This window comes from Mytilus trossulus, chromosome 10 (genome assembly GCF_036588685.1).
Source record: "Mytilus trossulus isolate FHL-02 chromosome 10, PNRI_Mtr1.1.1.hap1, whole genome shotgun sequence".
In the NCBI taxonomy this organism is placed as follows: Eukaryota; Metazoa; Mollusca; class Bivalvia; order Mytilida; family Mytilidae; genus Mytilus; species Mytilus trossulus.
The window spans coordinates 3,024,186-3,047,334 of record NC_086382.1 but is presented as its reverse complement, the minus strand read 5'-3'; the positions used below and the strand labels follow the sequence as shown (position 1 = coordinate 3,047,334).

The 23,149-nt window shown below is 32.5% G+C and overlaps 1 protein-coding gene across 1 annotated transcript in view; it reads left to right on the top strand.

Annotated features, from left to right (window-relative positions):
- Positions 1-22,908, top strand: part of LOC134686565 (proto-oncogene tyrosine-protein kinase ROS-like) — a 106,257-nt gene extending 83,349 nt beyond the window's left edge. Inside the window, exons 17-48 of the mRNA XM_063546237.1 lie at positions 176-519; positions 1,109-1,266; positions 2,112-2,293; positions 2,747-2,876; positions 3,017-3,106; positions 3,362-3,451; positions 3,592-3,681; positions 3,946-4,026; positions 4,267-4,371; positions 4,686-4,933; positions 5,246-5,309; positions 5,604-5,806; positions 6,203-6,393; positions 6,753-7,045; positions 7,849-8,016; positions 8,969-9,171; positions 9,729-9,870; positions 10,403-10,644; positions 11,055-11,231; positions 11,784-11,982; positions 12,509-12,632; positions 12,846-13,015; positions 13,440-13,538; positions 13,934-14,066; positions 14,305-14,467; positions 15,071-15,265; positions 15,682-15,779; positions 17,151-17,348; positions 17,867-18,001; positions 18,470-18,618; positions 20,488-20,591; positions 21,256-22,908. Coding sequence (XP_063402307.1) covers positions 176-519; positions 1,109-1,266; positions 2,112-2,293; positions 2,747-2,876; positions 3,017-3,106; positions 3,362-3,451; positions 3,592-3,681; positions 3,946-4,026; positions 4,267-4,371; positions 4,686-4,933; positions 5,246-5,309; positions 5,604-5,806; positions 6,203-6,393; positions 6,753-7,045; positions 7,849-8,016; positions 8,969-9,171; positions 9,729-9,870; positions 10,403-10,644; positions 11,055-11,231; positions 11,784-11,982; positions 12,509-12,632; positions 12,846-13,015; positions 13,440-13,538; positions 13,934-14,066; positions 14,305-14,467; positions 15,071-15,265; positions 15,682-15,779; positions 17,151-17,348; positions 17,867-18,001; positions 18,470-18,618; positions 20,488-20,591; positions 21,256-22,908 — 6,621 coding nt within the window. The remainder of the gene's footprint in view (positions 1-175; positions 520-1,108; positions 1,267-2,111; positions 2,294-2,746; positions 2,877-3,016; positions 3,107-3,361; positions 3,452-3,591; positions 3,682-3,945; positions 4,027-4,266; positions 4,372-4,685; positions 4,934-5,245; positions 5,310-5,603; positions 5,807-6,202; positions 6,394-6,752; positions 7,046-7,848; positions 8,017-8,968; positions 9,172-9,728; positions 9,871-10,402; positions 10,645-11,054; positions 11,232-11,783; positions 11,983-12,508; positions 12,633-12,845; positions 13,016-13,439; positions 13,539-13,933; positions 14,067-14,304; positions 14,468-15,070; positions 15,266-15,681; positions 15,780-17,150; positions 17,349-17,866; positions 18,002-18,469; positions 18,619-20,487; positions 20,592-21,255) is intronic.
- Positions 22,909-23,149: the final 241 nt, after the last annotated feature.

Here is a 23,149-nt window from a genome sequence, read left to right as displayed (position 1 = left end):
TAAGCACCCTTAGGTCCTTTAGAGTCTTCACTAATAAACAAAACCCCATATGTAAAGACACCCATACCACAGTGTTAGTAGAGCACAACAAAAGAACAAATTCAAAAATCTTTTTACTAATTTTCTACCCTATAACATCATATGGTGAACCAACCCATCACTGTTATATTTACAGATAAGAAGGTCTGATATCAATGGAGATAATATAGAGTTTGTAATACAAGGCACAGCTCGTCACATGGCAATTGATGCGTTACAAGGTCGTATTTACTGGGTCACCATGAATACATTAGAAGCAGCTTACTTAAATGGAGAAGATCATATTGTATATTTCAATCTACCATATTTTTGTGGCAAGCATGTCATCAGTTTGACCTTGAACTTTGACCTTCGTAAAGTTTTATGGTATGTGAAGAGTTTTGAACGACAGGAGTTGTATATGTCAGATCTGCTTGGTAATGGTGTGACCCCGGACCAACTGTCTGTGCAACCTCTTGGAAGTTTTAGCAGTATTTCTCCGTAAGTTAAGATTATATTACAAATTTAAATGTATAGGTATAGTTAAAGATTTAGGGGAGAATCAGTCTGGAAGTAAATTTATAGGGGAAGTTTTTTCTTCTTTTTTTTACATTTTCATCACATACACGGCAACAATAACTTAATTTTATGAATTAAATTGCCTATAGCTGTTAGATATTTTACTTTTATTTGCAATTATTGTGCTCATGTTACTCATAAATTTTTCATGGTTAAATCTTGAAACAGTATATTTGTGAATATTTATGGTCCTGGTTAAGGTGGTACCCAGCACCATCACAAAAATTAATTTAGCTCGTTTAATTTTCATAAAATTTTGACAAAGTATTTACTTTGACCATTTGACAAAAATATAAAAATTTAAAAAAATTTGAATTTATCAGAAAAATTACACTGGTTATGTAGCATTTGACAAACACTAATTTTGATCATTGAGAAGCTTAATATTCCTTTAACAACACAACATAATGAAAACGTTTAGCTGATTTTTAAAGAGTTATCTCCCTGTAGTGGTAGGTACCACCTTAAATCCTCTTTCCTATATAACAGCCAACATTTTTTTCCATTTCAGATTTTCTGTCATGCAGTATTTTTCACACCGTTTATTCTGGCAGAATGAGAAAGGCTCCATCATTGTAGGTGACCTTGAATGTAACTACACATCAGAAATAACAGTGGAACCAGTCTCTGTGTTTACTGTTACCCATCCATCTCTCCATCCATATCCAGGTAACTACATGTATACATACAAATAACTTAGGAACCAGTTTAAATGTTTGGTGTGACAAATCTGTCTACTTTTTTAACATACGGTAAATGTAAATTTCACAATTGGAAAGCTGAAATTATCTCTTGTTTTTAAAGTTGGTTTTCAACAAACATAACAAAGGAAATTTAAAGGCATTTTAACTACAAAAAGTTTAAGATATGTGTAGTCAACTGTGACACAAATAATTCATAAAGGTTATGCAATAAAATCATAACTGAATTGAACAAACTTTTTAAATGAATATCATTTGCATTACCATTTGGAACCTTTAGGTCAATATAACTTACTAAGCACCATGTGGAAATATATACTGTGGATTCATTTATTTTCGTAGGTATCAATTTCCGTGGGTATCAGTTTTCGTGGGTATTAATTTTAGTGGATTGGGGAAAACTTGCATGTTCGTGGATATTTGATTTTTATGGTTTTACAAGTCTATTCTTACAAAAACTATACCAAATCTATAATTCGTTGAACATTTGAATTCGTGGTTCACCTATATCCATGAAAACCACGAAATGTGGTATTTAAAGAATAATAATGAATCCACAGTACTCCATAGCCAGGCACTTACCAAATATTGCTTCACAGAAATTGAAAATAGTAAGACATTTGAGTAAACAGTAAATTTTATTATAAAAAGAAAAAAAACATTTATAATGAAAGAACAAGTTATGTCAAAAAGTACAAAAATTGAATTAAATCAAATTACTACATAACTGGAAGTAGTTGTAATTAGCAGGAGAAATCATTATCAAGCAGATCTATACTTCTGATATATTGAATATTTACATACTTTTTACAGAGAGTTTGGACAAGAAAAGCCTTAAAATTATACCAACAGAAATTCCAGAGCAGACGATAAGATGTGAAGGTCATTGGTCGACCTTTAACCTGACCTGGCAGAAGGCCGTAGTTAACCATGGTGATATATTTTATGAAGTTTCTATACAGATACATGATGCTGCTGGAAGAAGTGTTGCCATGGTAATAAAATGTTTGTTTGAAGGTCTATTGTTTCATTATTGGATTTTTTATTGTCTAGGTCCTTCATTAACTTCATGTTATATTAAAATTCAGAATTTTTTTTATGTTATAAATATTTATATACACAGTGTAAAAATTCAAACTTGATTCCTTATATTAAGAAAGCATGTTTGAAAATTGAAGCTGAATAAATCTATCCTTAATTTCAACCAAATAATATTCAAAGAAATGAAATCAGCCATTGCATTGTGTTCTTATTCTGAAATTCACTATTGTATAAAAAAGAAGATGTGGTATGATTGCCAATGAGACAACTACCCACAAAAGACCAAAATGACACAAACATTAATAATTATAGGTCACCGTATGTGTAATTTACATTTTTTTAAGGAATTCAAATGCCTTAGTGTCTTAGCTATTTGTGTTTTAATAAAGATTTTTCTATATTTACAGCAAACCACCAAGAATTTTATAGAATTGTCTAATATATCAGCCTATACAGAGATGACCGTTACACTAAGAGCTTACACATACTGGGGGTATGGTCCAGTTACTGTGGCCGATATAAATACACCTATGTCAGGTAAGTTAACTGTCTAATATATCAGCTTATACAGAGATGACCGTTACACTAAGAGCTTACACATACTGGGGTTATGGTCCAGTTACTGTGGCCGATATCAATACACCTATGTCAGGTAAGTTAATTGTCTAATATATCAGCCTATACAGAGATGACCGTTACACTAAGAGCTTACACATACTGGGGGTATGGTCCAGTTACTGTGGCCGATATCAATACACCAATGTCAGGTAAGTTAACTGTCTAATATATCAGCCTATACAGAGATGACCGTTACACTCAGAGCTTACACATACTGGGGGTATGGTCCAGTTACTGTGGCCGATATCAATACACCAATGTCAGGTAAGTTAACTGTCTAATATATCAGCCTATACAGAGATGACTGTTACACTAAGAGCTTACACATACTGGGGGTATGGTCCAGTTACTGTGGCTGATATCAATACACCAATGTCAGGTAAGTTAACTGTCTAATATATCAGCCTATACAGAGATGACTGTTACACTAAGAGCTTACACATACTGGGGTTATGGTCCAGTTACTGTGGCTGATATCAATACACCAATGTCAGGTAAGTTAGTTGTCAAATATATCAGCTTATACAGAGATGACCGTTACACTCAGAGCTTACACATACTGGGGTTATGGTCCAGTTACTGTGGCCGATATCAATACACCAATGTCAGGTAAGTTAACTGTCTAATATATCAGCCTATACAGAGATGACCGTTACACTCAGAGCTTACACATACTGGGGTTATGGTCCAGTTACTGTGGCCGATATCAATACACCAATGTCAGGTAAGTTAACTGTCTAATATATCAGCCTATACAGAGATGACCGTTACACTCAGAGCTTACACATACTGGGGGTATGGTCCAGTTACTGTGGCCGATATCAATACACCAATGTCAGGTAAGTTAGTTGTCAAATATATCAGCTTATACAGAGATGACCGTTACACTAAGAGCTTACACATACTGGGGGTATGGTCCAGTTACTGTGGCCGATATCAATACACCAATGTCAGGTAAGTTAGTTGTCAAATATATCAGCTTATACAGAGATGACCGTTACACTAAGAGCTTACACATACTGGGGTTATGGTCCAGTTACTGTGGCTGATATCAATACACCAATGTCAGGTAAGTTAGTTGTCAAATATATCAGCTTATACAGAGATGACCGTTACACTCAGAGCTTACACATACTGGGGTTATGGTCCAGTTACTGTGGCCGATATCAATACACCAATGTCAGGTAAGTTAACTGTCTAATATATCAGCCTATACAGAGATGACTGTTACACTAAGAGCTTACACATACTGGGGGTATGGTCCAGTTACTGTGGCTGATATCAATACACCAATGTCAGGTAAGTTAACTGTCTAATATATCAGCCTATACAGAGATGACCGTTACACTCAGAGCTTACACATACTGGGGTTATGGTCCAGTTACTGTGGCTGATATCAATACACCAATGTCAGGTAAGTTAAAAAAAATATCTCATAGGAAGGGGAGATAAGCGGCATTTCAATTCATTTTTGGTTGGGATAAGTGCATAAGACATCAAATACTTGACCCTACTAATAAATTTTAAATGACAAAAAAACATAATGTTTTTTATAATATATATATATTGTTATAAGTTTTGACATGACAAATTTTATTCACTACTTTTCTTGTCTTGGTGTGATTAAATGCTCACCATATTGTATTGATTCATGTGTATTTTTCAAAATGTTTATATCAAAATATGAACATTAAACAATATATGATAATCCATGTTTATATTTTTCAGTTCCCAGTAAACCATTAACTCCAAGAGTTTATGTGACCCAGCATAAAGAATCAATGACCTCAGAGAATTCTCTTGCTGCAGATTTCCGTTGGACATTACCAAAACTTTCAAATGGAATAATTATGGATTTCAAGATTTATTCCTGGAAGAATGGAAACGAAATTAACAAAAACGTCACATCAGTACCAAATTCTGTCAGACATTTTAACCTACCATGTCTTCAACCTGGCATGACTTATTTCTTCCAGGTGAGCAATATTAAAAAAAGATCAGTTATTTAGGGACTGACTCATGGTGTAATAATTTTTAGCTTGGAATTTAATATAAAATATTTGAACAAACAACCAACCCAGGGAGAGAGGGCTTACATAGGCTATGCCTGTTGCCCAATCCAATTCAATTTATTTGAATAAAATATTGTTTAAACTAATTAAACTTACCCAGGGGGAAATTCAGGATTTTTAAAAGGGCTATAAAAAAAATCGAAATTCAGCATGATATTTAGTAAAAATATTAAAAAATATAGTTATGGTTCCATTGATATATTTTTATTTTGTCAGGTATCAGCTTGTACACAAAAGGGATGTGGACCCAAAACTGACCTGGTATCTGCTGAAGCCGATGGTAAGTGTCTGGGAAACATGGGAGGGAGGCAGGGGTAGTAAATGTATTATGACTTATAGAGGAAGATTGTAAAAGATAGGTTTTCGCAAAAACTAAAGTCTTGAGTTAAAAATATGTTTATAGTTTTGTTTGTATGCTGTATTTCTTTAAATCACAATAATGAATTACACTTTGATTTCCTTTAATTATCACAAAAAGAAATGCATGCACAAATTCTGATTTTCCAGTTTTGGGTTTTAGAAAGATCTTTAGACACTTTTTATGTATCATAGTTATCCTATGTTCTATTTTTAGCTGTAAATCCTGTTCCTAAGATACTAGTGGTATCAGCCAATCAGATATCAATAGAGGAGGTTGACAGTGTGGGTAATAAGACAGTTGTATTAGAGCCTATTGTACCACCAATGGTTGCCACATACCTGGCCCAGGAAAATAGGATGTTCTGGGTTGATAAAAATAATGTGTTGATGGAACATGGTAAACAGGGACAAAAAAAGGTAAAATCATCAATAGTTATATTATCTACCTATTAAAAAGGGCAGAAGATACCTAAAAGATAATAAAACTTCCAACACTACCATAGCAAAAAATTGAAAAGGCATGTCTACAAAAAACTTCATTGAAAACATAAAGGTGGAACTGTCCCATAAAAAAAACACAAAAAAAAAACACCTTGCAATTTCAGGTGTTTGTAAAGAGTAAGCAGATCCTGCTCCACATGTGGCACAAGTTTTGGAATCAAGCTATATTTGAGCATTCTTTACTGTTTAATTTGTTTTCTTGTCTTGTGGGTGATGGTTACCATGAGTGAGCATTATCCCATAGTTCAACTTTTTGCACTTCAACCTAAAAGGAAAAATAAATATACCATAACATTTATTTGTTTTTTTAAGCTTTTAGAATTGGAGGGTAAAGTAACTGACCTTGCTGTAGATTGGATCAGACGGTCATTATTCATTGTAGAGGTCAACTCATCACAGTCTACAAGTTCAATTATCACATACCTACTGGATCAAAGTATAAGTTATAAACTACAGTCAAGAGATGGTATTATAAACAGTATAGTGTCAGATCCTCATACAAGGTAATTTAATTGGCATTTCCTTGGGTATGATTTTGTTATGAAATTTAAAAAAAAAATCCTAGAATGCAAAAATTGTCTTGGTAGTCATGTATTAGCCTTACACCTCAATTGTGTTATGTTGTATGTTAAATTTGCCGCTATTTGAATAAAAGTAGATTTGTTTGTTCAGCATTAAGGAATCCAGCATTTTATTAAGAGTAATAGAAAGGAATGGTTGGCTCAGCATCTTAATAATATGTTGGGTTAGGGTAATCCGTTTTCCTTCAGATTGTTACCTTGTAAACTTGAACCTTAAAAATTTAGCTCAGCAATTTTCAACTACTAATGAAAACTTTATTACAAATATTAATTTATTCCAGTACTATAGCATGGACAGAATCAGATACCAGTGAGAGCCATTCTGAGTTGTACAAGATGGGTCCAGACCACAAGGTCAAACCATTATTTAGTAATGCCAGAAATAAAAGAGAGGCTCCTAGTTGTAATTGTTCAGCATCTTTCCAACTAGGAATTAGAATAGCTTTGGATAATACTGAGGATGCAAAGACTGAGATTTTATTTTATGATGAAGGAACAAAATCCATCATAGCTACAGATATAAATGGATGTTTCTGTAAATCTGTAACCAGTCAAACTTCTAACAGCAAGATAGGTTAGTTTTTTACCAGACCTACAATTATAATAGATGCAGGTACATCAAATTATCAAGAGTTTGTCTGTCCAGTCATATAAGGACCCTCATGTGTACAATCCTCCAGATTTTTGTCTCGCCTTGACGGAGTCAAAAAGCGAGACATAGGTATGCTGTTTCCGGCGTCGGCGACGGCGTCAACAATGTATTAGTTTGTGATTAGCTCAGTTTTATGGGGAACCACTAGTGGTATGTCAATGATAATTGATATGCAGATGTATTACTATTGCCACATCTCATTGCCATGGAGATTTTTTGGCTTCGCCCCCTCAGTCATGGTCTATTGCTTTGAATGGTTTGCTTACTTTACATGTATTACTTTGTGATTAGGTCAGTTTATGGAGATCCACTTGTGGTACATCAATGATAATTGGTATGCAGATGTATTAGCATTGTCACATCTCATTGCCATGGAAATTATTTGGCTCTACCCCCTCAGTCATGGTCTATTGACTTTGAATGGTTTGCTTACTTTACAATCAAAATTACAAAAAGGCGAGACATATCTCTGTGATAACAGTTTATTATTAAACTTATAGTAAAAGCTTATGTCTCAGACATGTTCAAAATCAATTGCAAACGACTTTAGAATAAAGAAAACACTTGTCCTCTAGGAAATATTAATTATATGGAAAATTGCATTGTAAATGCTTTCAAGCCTTAATTTCTATAAGACATTTTAGATTGTTAGTGTTTTTTATTGTTGCATCATGAAATATCCCTCATGTTGAGTTTCATTAAAATTTTTACACTTTTTGTTTCAGGTTTTCCACCAGACAATTTAACAGTTGATCATTCCAATATTTACTGGTTCAACAAAACAGAGAAGCTATTATACATTATGGATAAACAGACAAGTATTGTTACTACCAAGAGTATAGGAGAAGTTCATGATATGGTTGGATACGGGACACACCTCCAACCTTTACCTTGTAAGTATAATGAAAACACCAGTAGTGTTTGGAAAAAAGGATACTAGGTAGATGCATTAGAGGAGAAAATCGTAGTACATTACCAATTAATATTTTCATTGTAACAGCATTGTTGTTGATTTCTTCCTAATTGGGCAAAAGTTCAAATCTAGCAGAGAAAGATTTATAGAATAACTAATCGAAGAATTCAAATAGAGAAAAAGATTCAACGAGTGGCTGAACAACACATTAAGTCAAGAATGCGTGTAGCGCATGAGTTAATTATCAGTGTTGTTCGGTCACGAGTTGAATATTTCTCGATATTTGAAATCTTTAATAAGTTATTCTTTTTATTGCATTGGCAAATAGGTTCTTATAAAGAAATTAATGTAAAACCTGTAAGGAACTATATATCTTTTCTATGCATTTACAATTTGGATTGATCCGTTGTTATTTACATCTTGATAACTTCATTGTTGTATGACGTCAAAGAGTGAAATAACCACGTTTATTTCACATGTGAAATTATCGGTTTTTATTTAACTGGGAAATCAATGTAATTGATTGCAACTAATGTAATAAGTTTAATTACACATCTGCAGCTCTTTTGCTTTAGTATATATGTAGCATGAAACTTGATTTGACAGAAAATTATAAAATTTGTATTGCTTAGAGTTCAATCTGATTTTTTTGTATTTTTAAAAACAACAAAAAAGGCAGATCACTTAGCTTAAATTATTAGGGAAAGTGCTTTATTTTATTGTTTTAGGCTTCATTATCAAAACCAGATCTCTGTCTTTTAATTGATGTACCTTGAATAAACTCAAATTCCTGGAAAAAATTAAGCGCTCTTTCTGATATCCCGAAACATTACTCAATAGTTTCCAAGTTCTGATAAGGGTAAATCCCAATGCACACCCTTGTATGTATTTTTACGACATTTAGAAATTTATTTATGTTTCTTTTATTTTAGCTACAGAATGTCTTTATCCTCAACCATATAAAGGTTCTGTTACCTTGACACAAAAAACAAACCAGACCATTGAATTAGAACTAGAACCCATCACCTGGCCACTGTCTTGTACTGGTATCTCTGTTCCTGATACTAAGTATTCAGTATATTATAAGGCAGGGACCCAGCCGTGTGGTTCTGCTGGCAGTGGTTGTATGTCTGAGGTAAGATGGTGTCTCGTATTGATTTATTGTGAATGAAATACATAGCTTTGTCCACACTTACAATAATCTGACAACAGTCCATGCTACTTTTTGTTCTGGTAAGTTTTTTATCAGCAAATGAAATTTCAGCCTTCAAATTATTTTGCTGTGGCCAGTTTTTATTGGTGGAGAAAGCTTGAGTGCTATAGAGAACAACTGACCTTTGGTTTCAAATCTAACAATCCTCGTCGATTAAGATTGGAGTCAAGGCACCTGCCATTTGTAGGACTAGAATTCACAACCTCACTGTTGATAGGCTTTGAACTACTTAGACCACTCTGCTACTGAGGCTTCTATTGACCGGCCTCTATTTGATTTCATGGATTCTCTATTCTACAAATATCATTTGACAATGTACACTTATTGTACATGTACGTGTATTTAATTGCAATTAATTAACTCATGTGTGAAACATCATTGATGTTAGGTCATGATTTTCCTCATTTCAATTCTTGGATTACTTATTGTACATGTACATGTATTTAGCTGTGTGTAGAATAACTATTGTTATATTTCAGGCCTCTTACAACAACACCATAACTCTGACCAAGCTACAGCCCTATACACTGTACATAGTGCATGGGGCCGTCAGTAACTACTACACAGAGTATTTATCTGAGGTTTTGAGTTCTCCAACAGTATTCCAGACTAGAGCAGGAGGTTTGTTTAGATAAATATGAATTTAAATTTTTTTTTTTTTGTATAACAAATGATAAAGACAATTTAAACTAGATGAAATTATGGTTAATATTACACTATTGTAAGCCATAGCAGGCTAAAAGGACAAATGTGAAACGATTTAAAAGAGAAAACTTGGTGATAGCATCAGTTATGTTAAAACATTGAACAACAAACAAATATGGCAAATGCAACACAATATCATAGGTTACCATATACTTTACAATAAACAAGTTCTACCTCTTTGTATTTGGACTTAAAATTTTAGGTAACTCATAGGTTTATTTCATAAAGACACTATCTATATTTGTTGCTATAATGATAAGAAAAACAAAAACGTTAGTCTTGTCTGTAAATACCTTTGGAAATTTTTCAATAACAAAATTTACGGTTTTGAATGAAATAATCATTTATTATATTGGAATCTTTTCAAGTAATCTCAACTTAAGAAAATGTCCTCTAAGACCTCATTTTAACGTTTTTAATAGCAGTAATATTACCATTTTTATTCCAGTACCTCACAAAGCAACAATAGAATCTTTGATTGGAACATCTCCAGAACAGATTAATGTGAAATGGTCTAGACCCACCGTCTCTAATGGCCCTCCAGAAGATTTGGTCTATGCCATTCACTGGTCAACCCAGACTAACAAAGGATTGTTGAGGGCAGAAGTAGAGGTCAATGTGTCACATGATCAAAATGTCTACGAGCAGACGATATCAAACTTACTGCCAAATCATAATTACACTATAGAGGTATATTAAAATACAAATAAACCAAGATGTTGGGTTCAAGTCAGTTAGTGGTCAAGGATTCAAATAACTTTTTAAAATAACTACATTTAGAGGGTATCATTTAATGCATACAACCAAATAATTTGACATTTAAACATATTCTTTTGTTTATGTTTTCTTTAGATATAATGCATAAGAATACTGTTTATGAAATGGTTTCAACAAGAAAATTTTCCTTCTCCTAGCAAAAGCAATAAATTAAAGTAATTCTTGAAAAAAGAAAGCATCAATAGTAAAAACTCATCCGCAATACCAGGCTTCTATTAAAGGCTATATATAAAGGAATGTAAAAGTTGACTTTGAAGATAAATGGGGTCTCATGGTAACCTTTAATTATACTGTTTGCTTAATCTCTAGAAATCTTCTTTCAGGTGAAGGCTGCCAACTCTGAAAAGAAGATTTTCAATACAAGTGATCCTCAAACAATAAGAACATTTGAACTCCCAGGGGACATAATTCTACTGTCGTCTGCTAGACATAACTTAACCATAAGTTGGACATCACCCTCTGATGGAAGTGTGGAAATAGCCAAGTTTCAGTACATAAAGGTAAGTCATCATCAGGGAATCTTTTGGTTGCTTAGGAATGTAAAGGACTATGGGTAATTTCATTGACAGTATCATCATGATTGTCATTGGATTTATTTCCATTGTTTGCAGCAATTTAAACCAATCACAACATTTTTGTGTACTCATTTGAAAATGACCCATAATGCAATAGATTCAGAAACAGCTAATGGAAAATAAAAGTTTTCCTCAATCCAATTAGAATTGATACCTGGGAAATGAAATGAATCTGCAGATTCAATTTATTATTTTTAGTAAAAAAGAAGATGAGACAACTAAGAGACTATATGACTCGGAAATTAACAGCTAGATAGGTCACTATACAGCCTTCAAAAATTAGCAAAAAGTTTATTTAACATTAAGTTAATAAGAATGCAGAAATTTGAATTATTATACAGTTATTTTATACACATTATATACTGCATAATGACTACAAATATTCAGCAGAATTTGTATAAAGTTTTGAAATAATCAGACATAAAAAAATATTTTGATATTGTCAAAATCTTTTAAAAAATATCGATTTTTTTTCAGTGTCCCTATGCAAAAGAAGCTAATTGGAACAATATGGGTGATCTCCCTTATTATACATCATCTAACCAGACATTCAATATAACATTCAGAGACCTGGACCCCTTCACTGATTACTGTTTTCGTATGGTCCTTTTATACAAAGGGACTTTTACTAAAATGTATTGGACCGGTGGAGATAGATTTATGTTCAGAACACAGTGTAAGTATCATATAGTGGTTCTATTCAATGTTTTACATCTTTGCACTGTGAATTCAGTGTTGGTGTTTTGTCCTAAGTGGTCAAATATACTAGCCATTGTCTGCTTATTTATTTTTTGCATCTATAAATTTCAGATACTCTGTACATAAGAAAATATTTTGTGCATTTATTATTTGTACTATCCAAGAATGGCCAAAAAAATGAGATTAATTATTGCAATTTTAGGATAATATGCAAACATATATATATCAGATGTCTGATTGTTATGTTTATTATTGCGAAACTTTTGGTCACCTAGTAGCATTATTGGCGCATGCTTTTATAAAATCCTTGCAATAATTTATGAATTTACTGTAGTAAAAAAATAGAAGTTTTTAACAATTTTGACTGGCTGTACAGCCTTCGCACATTCTGTTTCTGTAGTGTAAGATCTTGTATTCTTTTATAGCAAGCAGTATATTGATTGGCTTATCCATCATCATGTGACTATATTACAATATTTTCATTGGTCTGTTCTCTATTACAGCAAGCATTCCAAGTGTACCTGATCCACCAATAACAGAGTCCTTGTCAACCCAAGGGTATGAGGTTAAATGGTCAGAACCTAATGATAATGGTGCTGTAATTCTCCATTATATACTTCAGTATTGGTGAGTATACTCCTTATGGAGTTCTGCTAAGTTTTGATTTTAAGGTAGAGAAATAAAGGTTTTGAAGTGAAGTTTATGATTGAGATCTTGCATCATTGACCCACGATTTGAAATGTTGATTAAGTTTGTATTTGAATGAATTTGTTTCTGCTCTATGGTCGGGTTGTTGTCTCTTTGACACGTTCCCTATTTTATTCCCATATCTTTTTACAGGAGCACCAACTACCAGATGTGGACTGAGGTATATAATGGAACTGAGGCTCGTTGGGTAATTGATGATGGTGTTTTAACCAGTGGTAAAGAATACTTCTTCCGTGTGGCTGCTGACAATGCTAACGGACTTGGACCATTCAGTAATAACAGTACAGCTTTTGTATATAGAGGTAATACAGCTGTAACATAAGTATGTATGTATGTACGTACTTTAATTCCTCTATTATTTGAAAAAAAACTCTTATAGTTGCTAGGGTGCAGTGAAAATCCTGTACACTCCCTATCAAAATTAATGGAGAGGTGTCACTAACACCCAACCCACCACCAAGGATTGCATTACAGAAAAAAAATAACCCAAGCAATAATCTGCAGATTGATCTGTTAAGCAATTGTATACAAAACACAACATAGGTAACTAATATGAACTCTACCAAAAACCAGGGGTGATCTCAGATTCTCTGGAAGGATAGGCAAGTCCTACTCCACATTTGGCACTGTACTCTATGTGTTGCTCATGTAAGTACAATTCAGGTGATAACAAGTTTTACCTATTGTTTTTACTGGTATATTAATTTTTTTTATTTTATTTTACAGATATTGTTGCAGCAGCAGACGACACAGTAGCCATTGTGGTTATCTCCCTTTCATTTGTGTTTGTATTCCTGGTGGTGCTATTGTTTGTTATATGTTATGGTGAGTTTTGATTATACAAAAATCCTGCCTGATTTTCCTGTTTCAAATTACTGTAAACTTTTTTTTCGTCAGTTCCTTGTGACAAATTATCCTCTAAAATTAATCTGTAAAAAACTTTTCTTGAGCATGACTTATCAAATTTATGATATCTGTTATGGTGAGTTTTGATTATACAAAAATCCTGCCTGATTTTCCTGTTTCAAATTACTGTAAACTTTTTTTTCGTCAGTTCCTTGTGACAAATTATCCTCTAAAATTAATCTGTAAAAAACTTTTCTTGAGCATGACTTATCAAATTTATGATATCTTTCTTAATTGAAGCCCCAAAATATCAGCACTATACAAATTTTAGCAGATGTATTACATTATACATGATGTACTGTTTTATATTGCAGTAATGAGAAAAAGAAATAGAAAAAATAGGAAACCAAAAGAATTCATTGTTCGAGGCCCAGACCATGAGCTAGCTATTCTGAGAGAGCTCCCACTGCACACAGCGCCTGAGAGTAACACATTATATGCTATCAAGTAGGTTATTTTAAACAATTGTATGCATTCATTATTGGAAAATAATTTGAAATTGACATGGTGATTTTTTATTCAATTTGTCATTGAAGTTTTAGAATACATGATGTCATAAGGAATACAGAAAAATTCATAGATATATAATTTTGTTTTGCAGACTAAATGCATTTTGAAAAACATGTAGTTTCAGATTTGGCCCGAAAAATTATCTTTGATTTGTAAAATTTTTAATCTTTTTCAGCGTTGTTCCTACTGACAGTGATATTGCCAAACTGCCTCACTTCCGACGGGACCAGTTGATGCTGACCAAATTCCTTGGAAGTGGTGCCTTCGGTGAAGTCTTTGAAGGGGTGGCAAAGAATATCTTAAGTGATAGCTCAGGAGAAACAAAAGCTGCAGTGAAGGTTTGTAGTACTTGCAATAATTACGATTCTTTTGCAATGATTTCATTGATGTGAAATATGTGACATGATAAATGCTGCTTTAAAAGAATTTACATTTAATGAAATTCCTTTTATGTAGGTAATGTCTTAAAAAATACATATAGTATAGACTGCTGTCTTTTTTTTACTGAATGTTAATAAACTTCATGATGAATTTCCTCAAAAGCTTAAAACAGAATGATGAGGGGGGATAGGACCTTTATTGGGACTCTGGGATCGGGTATTTTTAAGCTCGGGATGTCGGGATTCGGGAATTCTTTTTTTTGAATTTCTGGACCTCAGGATTTCGTGTTTTTAAGTCCGGGATTTCAGGATTTCATGTTTTTAAGCCAGGGATTTCGGGATCAGCACCCCTCCTATCCCCCCTCAATGATGAAGACTTCAGAAAAAAATGATGGATCAAAAATTATATTATTGTATTCATATTTGGAATTTCAATTCTTTAAACCTGGTATGGAGTGAATCTCAATCTTTGATGTTATGAACAATACATGTTTTCTTGTACACAATTTAGATTGAAGATTATCATATTGTTACAGAGAATAAATATAATATTTTTTGCAGACATTGAGAAAAAGTGCATCAGACCATGAAAAAGAGGAGTTTCTGAAGGAGGCAGTATTGATGAGTAATTTTAAACACGATCACATCCTGAGTTTACTGGGCGTCTGCCTAGATAATGATCCACAGTTTATTATACTAGAGTTAATGGAGGGTGGTGACCTGTTGTCTTATTTAAGGACATGTAGAGGGATGTCGGTGAGTAACCAGAAAATTATCTCTACTTTCTTTCTCTATAGAATTTAATTGGTTGCTTTAAAATTCTGTGGTTTCTTAGTACAATACAAACCAAAAATTTCACTACACTGATGTCTTTCAGAAACATCTAATGTTGTCAAGACATTGTAGATAGCAATGCATCAAAATGAATTTAACAAAATATTCAGTGCGTGACAAATCAGTACATTTGTGAATAATTTGTAGTTATTAAAATAAATTCTTGAATTCTTGATAGAGTTATTCTAATATTATTTAACCATTGCTTGATAGAACTTTAATTTAAGCAATTTAAGAAGAGTTTACCCACTGAATGGTGCAAATAATAATATTTTAGTGTAAGCAGACATTATGAAATTGGTCAATACTTTTAAGATCTTTTGTTTTTCCAATTTCAGACAAACTCTACCAGTTTATGTTTAACAGATTTAGTGAAGATTTGTGTTCATGTTGCTAGGGGATGTAAATATTTAGAAAGAGAGCATTTTGTTCACAGGTAAGTAATAGATATTTAGGAAGGGACATTTGAAATATGAAGATAAGAAAATGATGAACAGTTAAAAACATCACTTATGATAGAATTTTAGTACATGTATCCAGAAATTATCCTTATAAATAGATAATCAAATTTGTGTAAATGAAAATAATTAAGGGCTGAAAGTTTTGACTGCTCATTACCATAGCAACCTGTTAATCTCGATGCTTATTTTTGTGTTAGAGTAATTTATTTATATGATTCAGGTGAGAATATAAAAAATCTTCTCTGCTATGAATAATTCAATAAGGTTTGAAAAATCTAGAAAAACGTTTTGTTGCAATGGGTACAAGTATCAACAAAAATATAATTTCCCTCCTCAATTAAAACAAACCTGCGAGAACTGTGGATTCATTTATTTTCGTGGGTATCAATTTTCGTGGTTTGAGGAAAATTTACATATTTGTGGATATTTAATTTCGTGATTTTGGCAAAGTCTACACTCATTCCTTTAGAAAATTTGTTATTCGTTGAACATTTGAATTCGTGGTTCTCCTGTACCCACGAAATCCACAAAAATTGGTATCCAACGAATATAAATGAATCCACAGTATATATATAAGTATAAAGGAAGTACACCACTAATTCATGGTCCCTTTACTTTCTATGTTAAATTTCTCCATTTCAACCAGGCACACCTCTTTCATTTTAAGTTCAAATAAAGTGGCAATCATTGCATGTCAAAGCAACACTTTATGGTGTCTTCTACTGAAAAAATCAACATACCTTACATTGCATATAAGAAAGAACTGGTTCCCGGAATTTCGGATGTACCAAAACAGGTACTTCAGATCTGACAAACAGACTAAATGTACCCTCTTTTTAAAATTTGGTGCAGTTTTTTTAATATTCAAAATTAAAAGTCCAAAAGTGTTCTACAATGATCACCAGTCCTTCAGCTTTCATTTGATACCAACAATACCTAAATATTCTACATATTTTGAAAGTTACACTCATGCGTAGGAACTATTTTGTGTTAAATATGTACTACTTTCTGGTATGTGCTTTCTGGCCGGGCCTGAATTAGTGGTGTTACACCTAAAGTACTTATATAAAAGTATACAGTACTTTTAGGGATTTTCTACTGAAATAGGTGTTGTAGAGTAGGATGGTTTTTCACATGACCTTGAACAAACAGACAGCCATTAATGATTCATAAACTGTGTCCTTCAATTGTAATGACCTATTTACCCTCCAATATTCAGGTTATAGAAATAGCCCTTAGATAATCTTACTGTATTGAAGACCCATTGCTGGCCTTAGGTGATTTTCTGCCTTTTTGTCGGGTTGTTTCTTTGACACATTTTCAATTCTATTTGACTTTCTTTACAGAGATTTAGCAGCTAGAAACTGTCTCGTCTCATCTAAAGTTCCATCAGAAATAGTTGTCAAAATAGGAGACTTTGGTTTAGCCAGAGATATTTATAAAAGTGATTATTATCGTAAAGAAGGCGAGGGATTACTTCCTGTTAGATGGATGTCCCCGGAATCTTTGGTAGATGGAATATTTACAACACAGTCAGATATATGGTATGTTTATATTTATAGTAAAAAGCTTTTGTACTTTTAAAATTCAAATTATTGAAAAAGAACTTTCTCTTTTTGGTCAGCATATTATCAGTTGATTTTGGGAATAATTTAAAATAAAATTTGTCCTGCTTTGCATGCAATAATTTTTCATGAGATTAAAAGCTTTGTTCAATATGCTGTATATGTTGAAATATGATTATTCACTGAAAATTGTTGTAATTGTTTTTTTTTGTGTTTTTTTTCTTATGTATATTTCCATTATTAACCAGCAAAGGTAAGACTGATATATATGGGTTATACAATATTTAAGTAATAGTCTTTAGAAAAAAAATATTTCAAAAAATTATCATAGCATTCAAGTGGCTTAACCAATACCATGAAATAAATATTTTAGAGGAGATATTAAACTGGATTGATAAATAGATACTTTGAAAAATATATTGGCAATGTTGAATAAAAATGTGAACTTTGGGACTTGAAATTTCAAACTGTCAAATAAAAATGATGTTTTATTTCAGGGCCTTTGGGGTAATGATGTGGGAGGTCCTTACATTCGGTCAGCAGCCTTATCAAGCCAGGACAAATATTGAAGTGTTACATTATGTCAGATCTGGTGGTCAGTTAGAACAACCAGAACATTGTCCAGAGGAATTGTAAGTTTTTAAATAAAATATTTTTAAGTTCTAAAAATGTATTTTCACCTCTGCCTCAAATTGTCCTCAGTGAATATGATTGGTAATTCTTTCTTCTTTATCAGCTATCACATTATCTTGAGTATGACCTAACAAGAGACTGTAATTCACCTGTACTTTAACCATATTTTTCAAAAACTAGAATTTATATTTAGAATATTTTTCTGATCTAAAGAATCTAAGGAGAGAAAAGATTTTGAATTTGATATACCGGTACATTTTTTATAATAAAGATAAATACCTCATGAAATGTTATGGAGTTACAGTAGGGACCAGACTACTTATAACCTACATAGTCCAAAGAGATACCATATTTTTAACATTTATTTATTTTGTATATATTGTAAATTTGTCCTCATGAAATGTTGCTGGAGTTCCAACCCAGAAGAGAGACCATATTTTATATTGGGTATATTTTGTATATTTCAGATTTGTCCTCATGAAGAGTTGCTGGAGTTACAGCCCAGAAGATAGACCAGACTTTACCTACATTTTACAACAGTTAGAACAGTTCCTTGAGAAATGTGTCACATTGTTAGCTGATTATATAATGCCTGTCAGGACCAGGCCTGTCGATGGTAATTATATTAGATAATTTAGAAATAGGAAAATAAATATTTAAAAAAATGGTCAGTATAAGGTGGGTCGAACATAATTAAATGAAAGACATTTTGGAATAAGCACATGAATATTAAGGTTCCAATTTAGTTGTTATTGCAATGTGAAGGCTTTTTCAGCACAAATCTTATAACAAAATATGACTATAATTTTTTCTGTATATAGTATAGTAATATTAAAAGTATCAAAATTTATATTCCGAGACCATTAATTTTTGTTGTTGCAAAAATTGAGACATTAAATGTTTTTTATTGAGGTGCTGGACGATCGAGAAATAGTTGGCGTAATCGCCAAGATGTCCATCCTTCATCGGTCAACAAAGTCAATCGTGACGAAAGGTATCCTGTGTGTGACCATGTTGTTTACTTCTGTTTGATTTTGTTAAATTTCATGTGTGGCCATTTTGTATTCATATTTTAGCCTTATTTAATAATCATCTATTTACATGTTATTTACGAAATTTGATTTTTATGTTACGCTTCGTACATTCATCTGACATCTGCTTAAAACTCATTTGTTAGTTGTTAAATTTCATACTGTGTATGTGCTTTTTGATTATTTATCCTGCAATTAACCTTTTTAACATACAAAGTCCGATATATTTATAGATATGAACAATATAGTACTGGACTTCTGTTTCTTTTATTTATTATCCAAATCATTAATATAGAAATTACATGTCATTTTGTTGTTAGTTTTCTATATTTTTACTAGAAATTAAAAAACAACAATATAAAAAAAGAGCTTTTTAGCAAAAATGATAAATTGCAGGATAAAAAAAATAATGTATTTACATTGTCAGAAGATATCAAATTTATTTGTGTTTATTACCAAACAAGTGAAAAGCTCGGCAAACCGGTCTTTTCTTCTTGTTTCTTATGCTCATTGACATTTTGTATTTTCTGACATTGGTTATATGGAAGATGTATTTGTTGTAAATTTTTTGTTTCAATTAGAGAAATTTTGCAAGAAATGCATATCTATGTATTTGCATTGATGTTTAAATTTTCTTGCGTTATAAATTGACAAGAAAGAGAGATTTTAGAATTCCACATTCTAAGAACTCACTCTGGACTCAATTATTTAATTTTTTTACTAATTTCAAATTTTGATTGTTGTTTTATGTTGAGTTTGTATGTTTTTATTCCATCAAACTTTTAGTACATATCATATCTTGCCTTTCAAATTATGAATACTGATATTTCTGGTGATTTCCTAATAATTGAACATTATTGTTCTGCACATGCATGAAATTTTTGCCTCTGGACCTGGATAAATAATCTATCAGTCTAATTCTAAGGCATTACAAACTATTGAAAAGATCTTTGCCAAAATCCAGAGATTAAAAAAACATAGAAAGCATACTGTTTTATCTTTTAAAAAGGCTAAAACAATATAATCAGGAAAATTCAAAAGACCAAAAAAATAGACTAAGTCACTTCCTGATTTGGACAAATTTTCTATTAGGAAAGATTTACCATAAAACAACTAAGTCAAATGATTAATTTAAAGTGCTTAAAATATTATGATGAAAATGGGTAAAGTTTTATACATAGTGGAGGATTTGACCTGTGCTTCTGAAATATAGCATACATGGTTGGTTGATACATGTGATGAGCTAGAAGAATCATCATTTGTTATCAAATAAAAAAAAAATATGTTGCTTTAACTTAAATATGGAATATTTGGTTTGGAGGATACACTTGTAGCTTTAAACTAAGAATTAAATAATAAAATATTATTTTTGTAATTCTCATTAAAATACTTTTTTTTACAGACTTATAAGTGTTTCTGTGAACAATTATGACATTTTATATTGTTTGTTTCAGTGGATGGTTACCTAGACAACCAGCACCTCCCCCTCCCCCACCACCCCCGCCCCCTCAACAACAAAACAAACCAGAGAACGACCTCATCACTTGGACATGACAATGTAAGTACTATTATACTAAGTTTAACAAATGGTTACAAACTAATTTTTGTGAGTTCGATATATCTGTGACTGATGAAGAAGAAAAATAACACTAATATAAGTTGTCAGGAATATATCAATATTTGATCTGCCGTCTATGATAATACTAACAAAGTTAGAAAGGTGTGAAAATAGCGAAAAATAAATCACCACCAAATCTGATAAATACGTAAAAATGTATCTGATGAAAAAAGTTGGTTAATATTTTTATCATGTATAGTTCTTTTTCTGAATAAAGACTGGCACAACTTTTGGTTGCCTTAGTTAAAATTTTACTCTAAATTATGTGATGTTGTATGATCGATTACCAGTGAGATAAATATCAACCAAAAACCTAAGAAAACGGATGTTCACAAACTTTAGTAAAGCCCAGACGTTTTTAAAAGCTTTAAAATGTTGGGATAATAAAATGTGAAAAAATCAAGAGAAAGCCCTTTTCCAATACTTCCAAGATTTCATGAAGGAAATGCATGATATCTGGCCAAAATTGTAAGGATCAAAGAGAAAAAAACAATATATCAAAGGAAAATGCCACAAAATAAGCATGCTTTTCCTGTAATATACATCTACCCATATATTTAATCTAATTTAGTTGTAAATGAATACAAATTTGTATCTTTTACAGAGTGACAGTCAGTTATACAGAAAGATTATTCATCGTGCCACATCATTTGATTCTCCTGAGCCATGTGACGCATCAGCTGACTATCTACATCCTCAGACGAATGGTACACCGACTTATTTAGAACTTGTGACCGATCCTCCGGTCAGGAAAACATCTTCCTCAAGGAAATCCTCACAAAGTCGTGAACCATCTGTTCGAAAAACATCACAAAGCAGTGAACCTTCCTCACGGAAAACTTCGCAAAGTCGTGAACCGTCTGTTAGGAAGCCGTCACAAGGCAGCAGTCGTCATAGCTCATCCTCAAGTGATATTTATAGTCACGGCCCATTCACTGGTTACACTATTATCAGTACTCCAGAAGAAATTCCAGCAATTCATGGAAAGTTTAATGATAATAATAGAATGCTGACTCAGCACAGTTCTCTGACAAGTCAACAGAACTTTGAGAATATTTTACAAAACTATGATCATGTGACTCCATTGAATCAGATGGACTTGTCAATATTACGTTTGGAACAGGAATCGGATCAACATCCAAATTATATGCATTCAAATCATGATTCAATTAGATCAGAGACAAAGTTGAAAAGTGATTCATCCAAATCAACCACTCAGCATAATCATGATTCTCCTGAATCAAAAGCTCAATGTAATCATGATTTGTGTGATTCGAGAACTAAGTTGAATTCTGATTCACCAGAATCAAGAATTAAGTCAAATCATGATTCAAGTGAATCAAGATCAGAGTCGAATCGTGATTCAACTGAATCAAGATCAGAGTCGAATCGTGATTCAACTGAATCTACCACTCAGTCTTCTGACAGTGAAGAAAGTCAAAGCAGTGCTTCAGCTTCTTCCAGTGAAGCCAGTCATCAGGGATCACTATATACAAAACAATCACAAGTTAATCAAAATCATGCTCATCATCATTATCAGAATCAGGATAATCACCAGCATCATAATCATGATTCTCATCGTTTAAATCATCCACATCACAAACATCATCATATTGCTTCTGTTAAATCTCCAAGATGTGTTCAAATGAATGCCAAGACTGTGAACTTAACTCATCTAAACAATCAAAATCTTGTTCGTCAAATGCAGATGGATCAACCAGAACACTTACGTCAATATTGTCAGTCTGTGACCTTGAATGATGACCTTCATTCAAACTATGACCATGTACCGCCACAGCTCCCAGAAAATGGTTACAATGAAAGACTAAATTACGACTATCCGAGTAGATTCCATAGATCTAACAGTGCGGAAGAAAGACAACATTTTCAGACAGTTGATACAACTCACCAATCTCACAGTGCCGAGGAAAGATTGGTTTTCAATAGGGGACGAAACAATTCTGAAAGTTCCGTTACAAAATTCAATGGCAGTTTGCGGCAAAATAATAAGGAGAATGTAGATTGTTACAAGCACGGGATGATTGAACAAGACAATGGGCTGCCATACAAAAATTTAGATTTCCTCGACAGTATGAATTACGTGGATTGTAACCGAAATAGAACTTCTCATTCTAATTTGTCATCGAAATATGGCTTATCAGAGTTACCATCACATGTGATTTATGGCGGGAACTTCGTAACACCTCAAGCTTATCCCATGTCAGACCAGGAAATTTTGGCTGCTACACTTGTATAAAGTTTGTTCATGGGGGAATTATTTGCATGACAAAAGACTTAACCGATGTGTGTTCATTTAGTTTGTATTTCTTAAGATTTAATTTGACAAAAGGATGTATATTTCCTGAAATTTTTACTCTTTTAGTTTTATTTTTTTGTATATATTGCAAGGAATTTCATCAAAGGTGGTTGTACATTGACAAGATAAAACATCAAAAAAATGTCTAATTTCTCTGAAGGGAAGTAAATTTTCTTTAAGA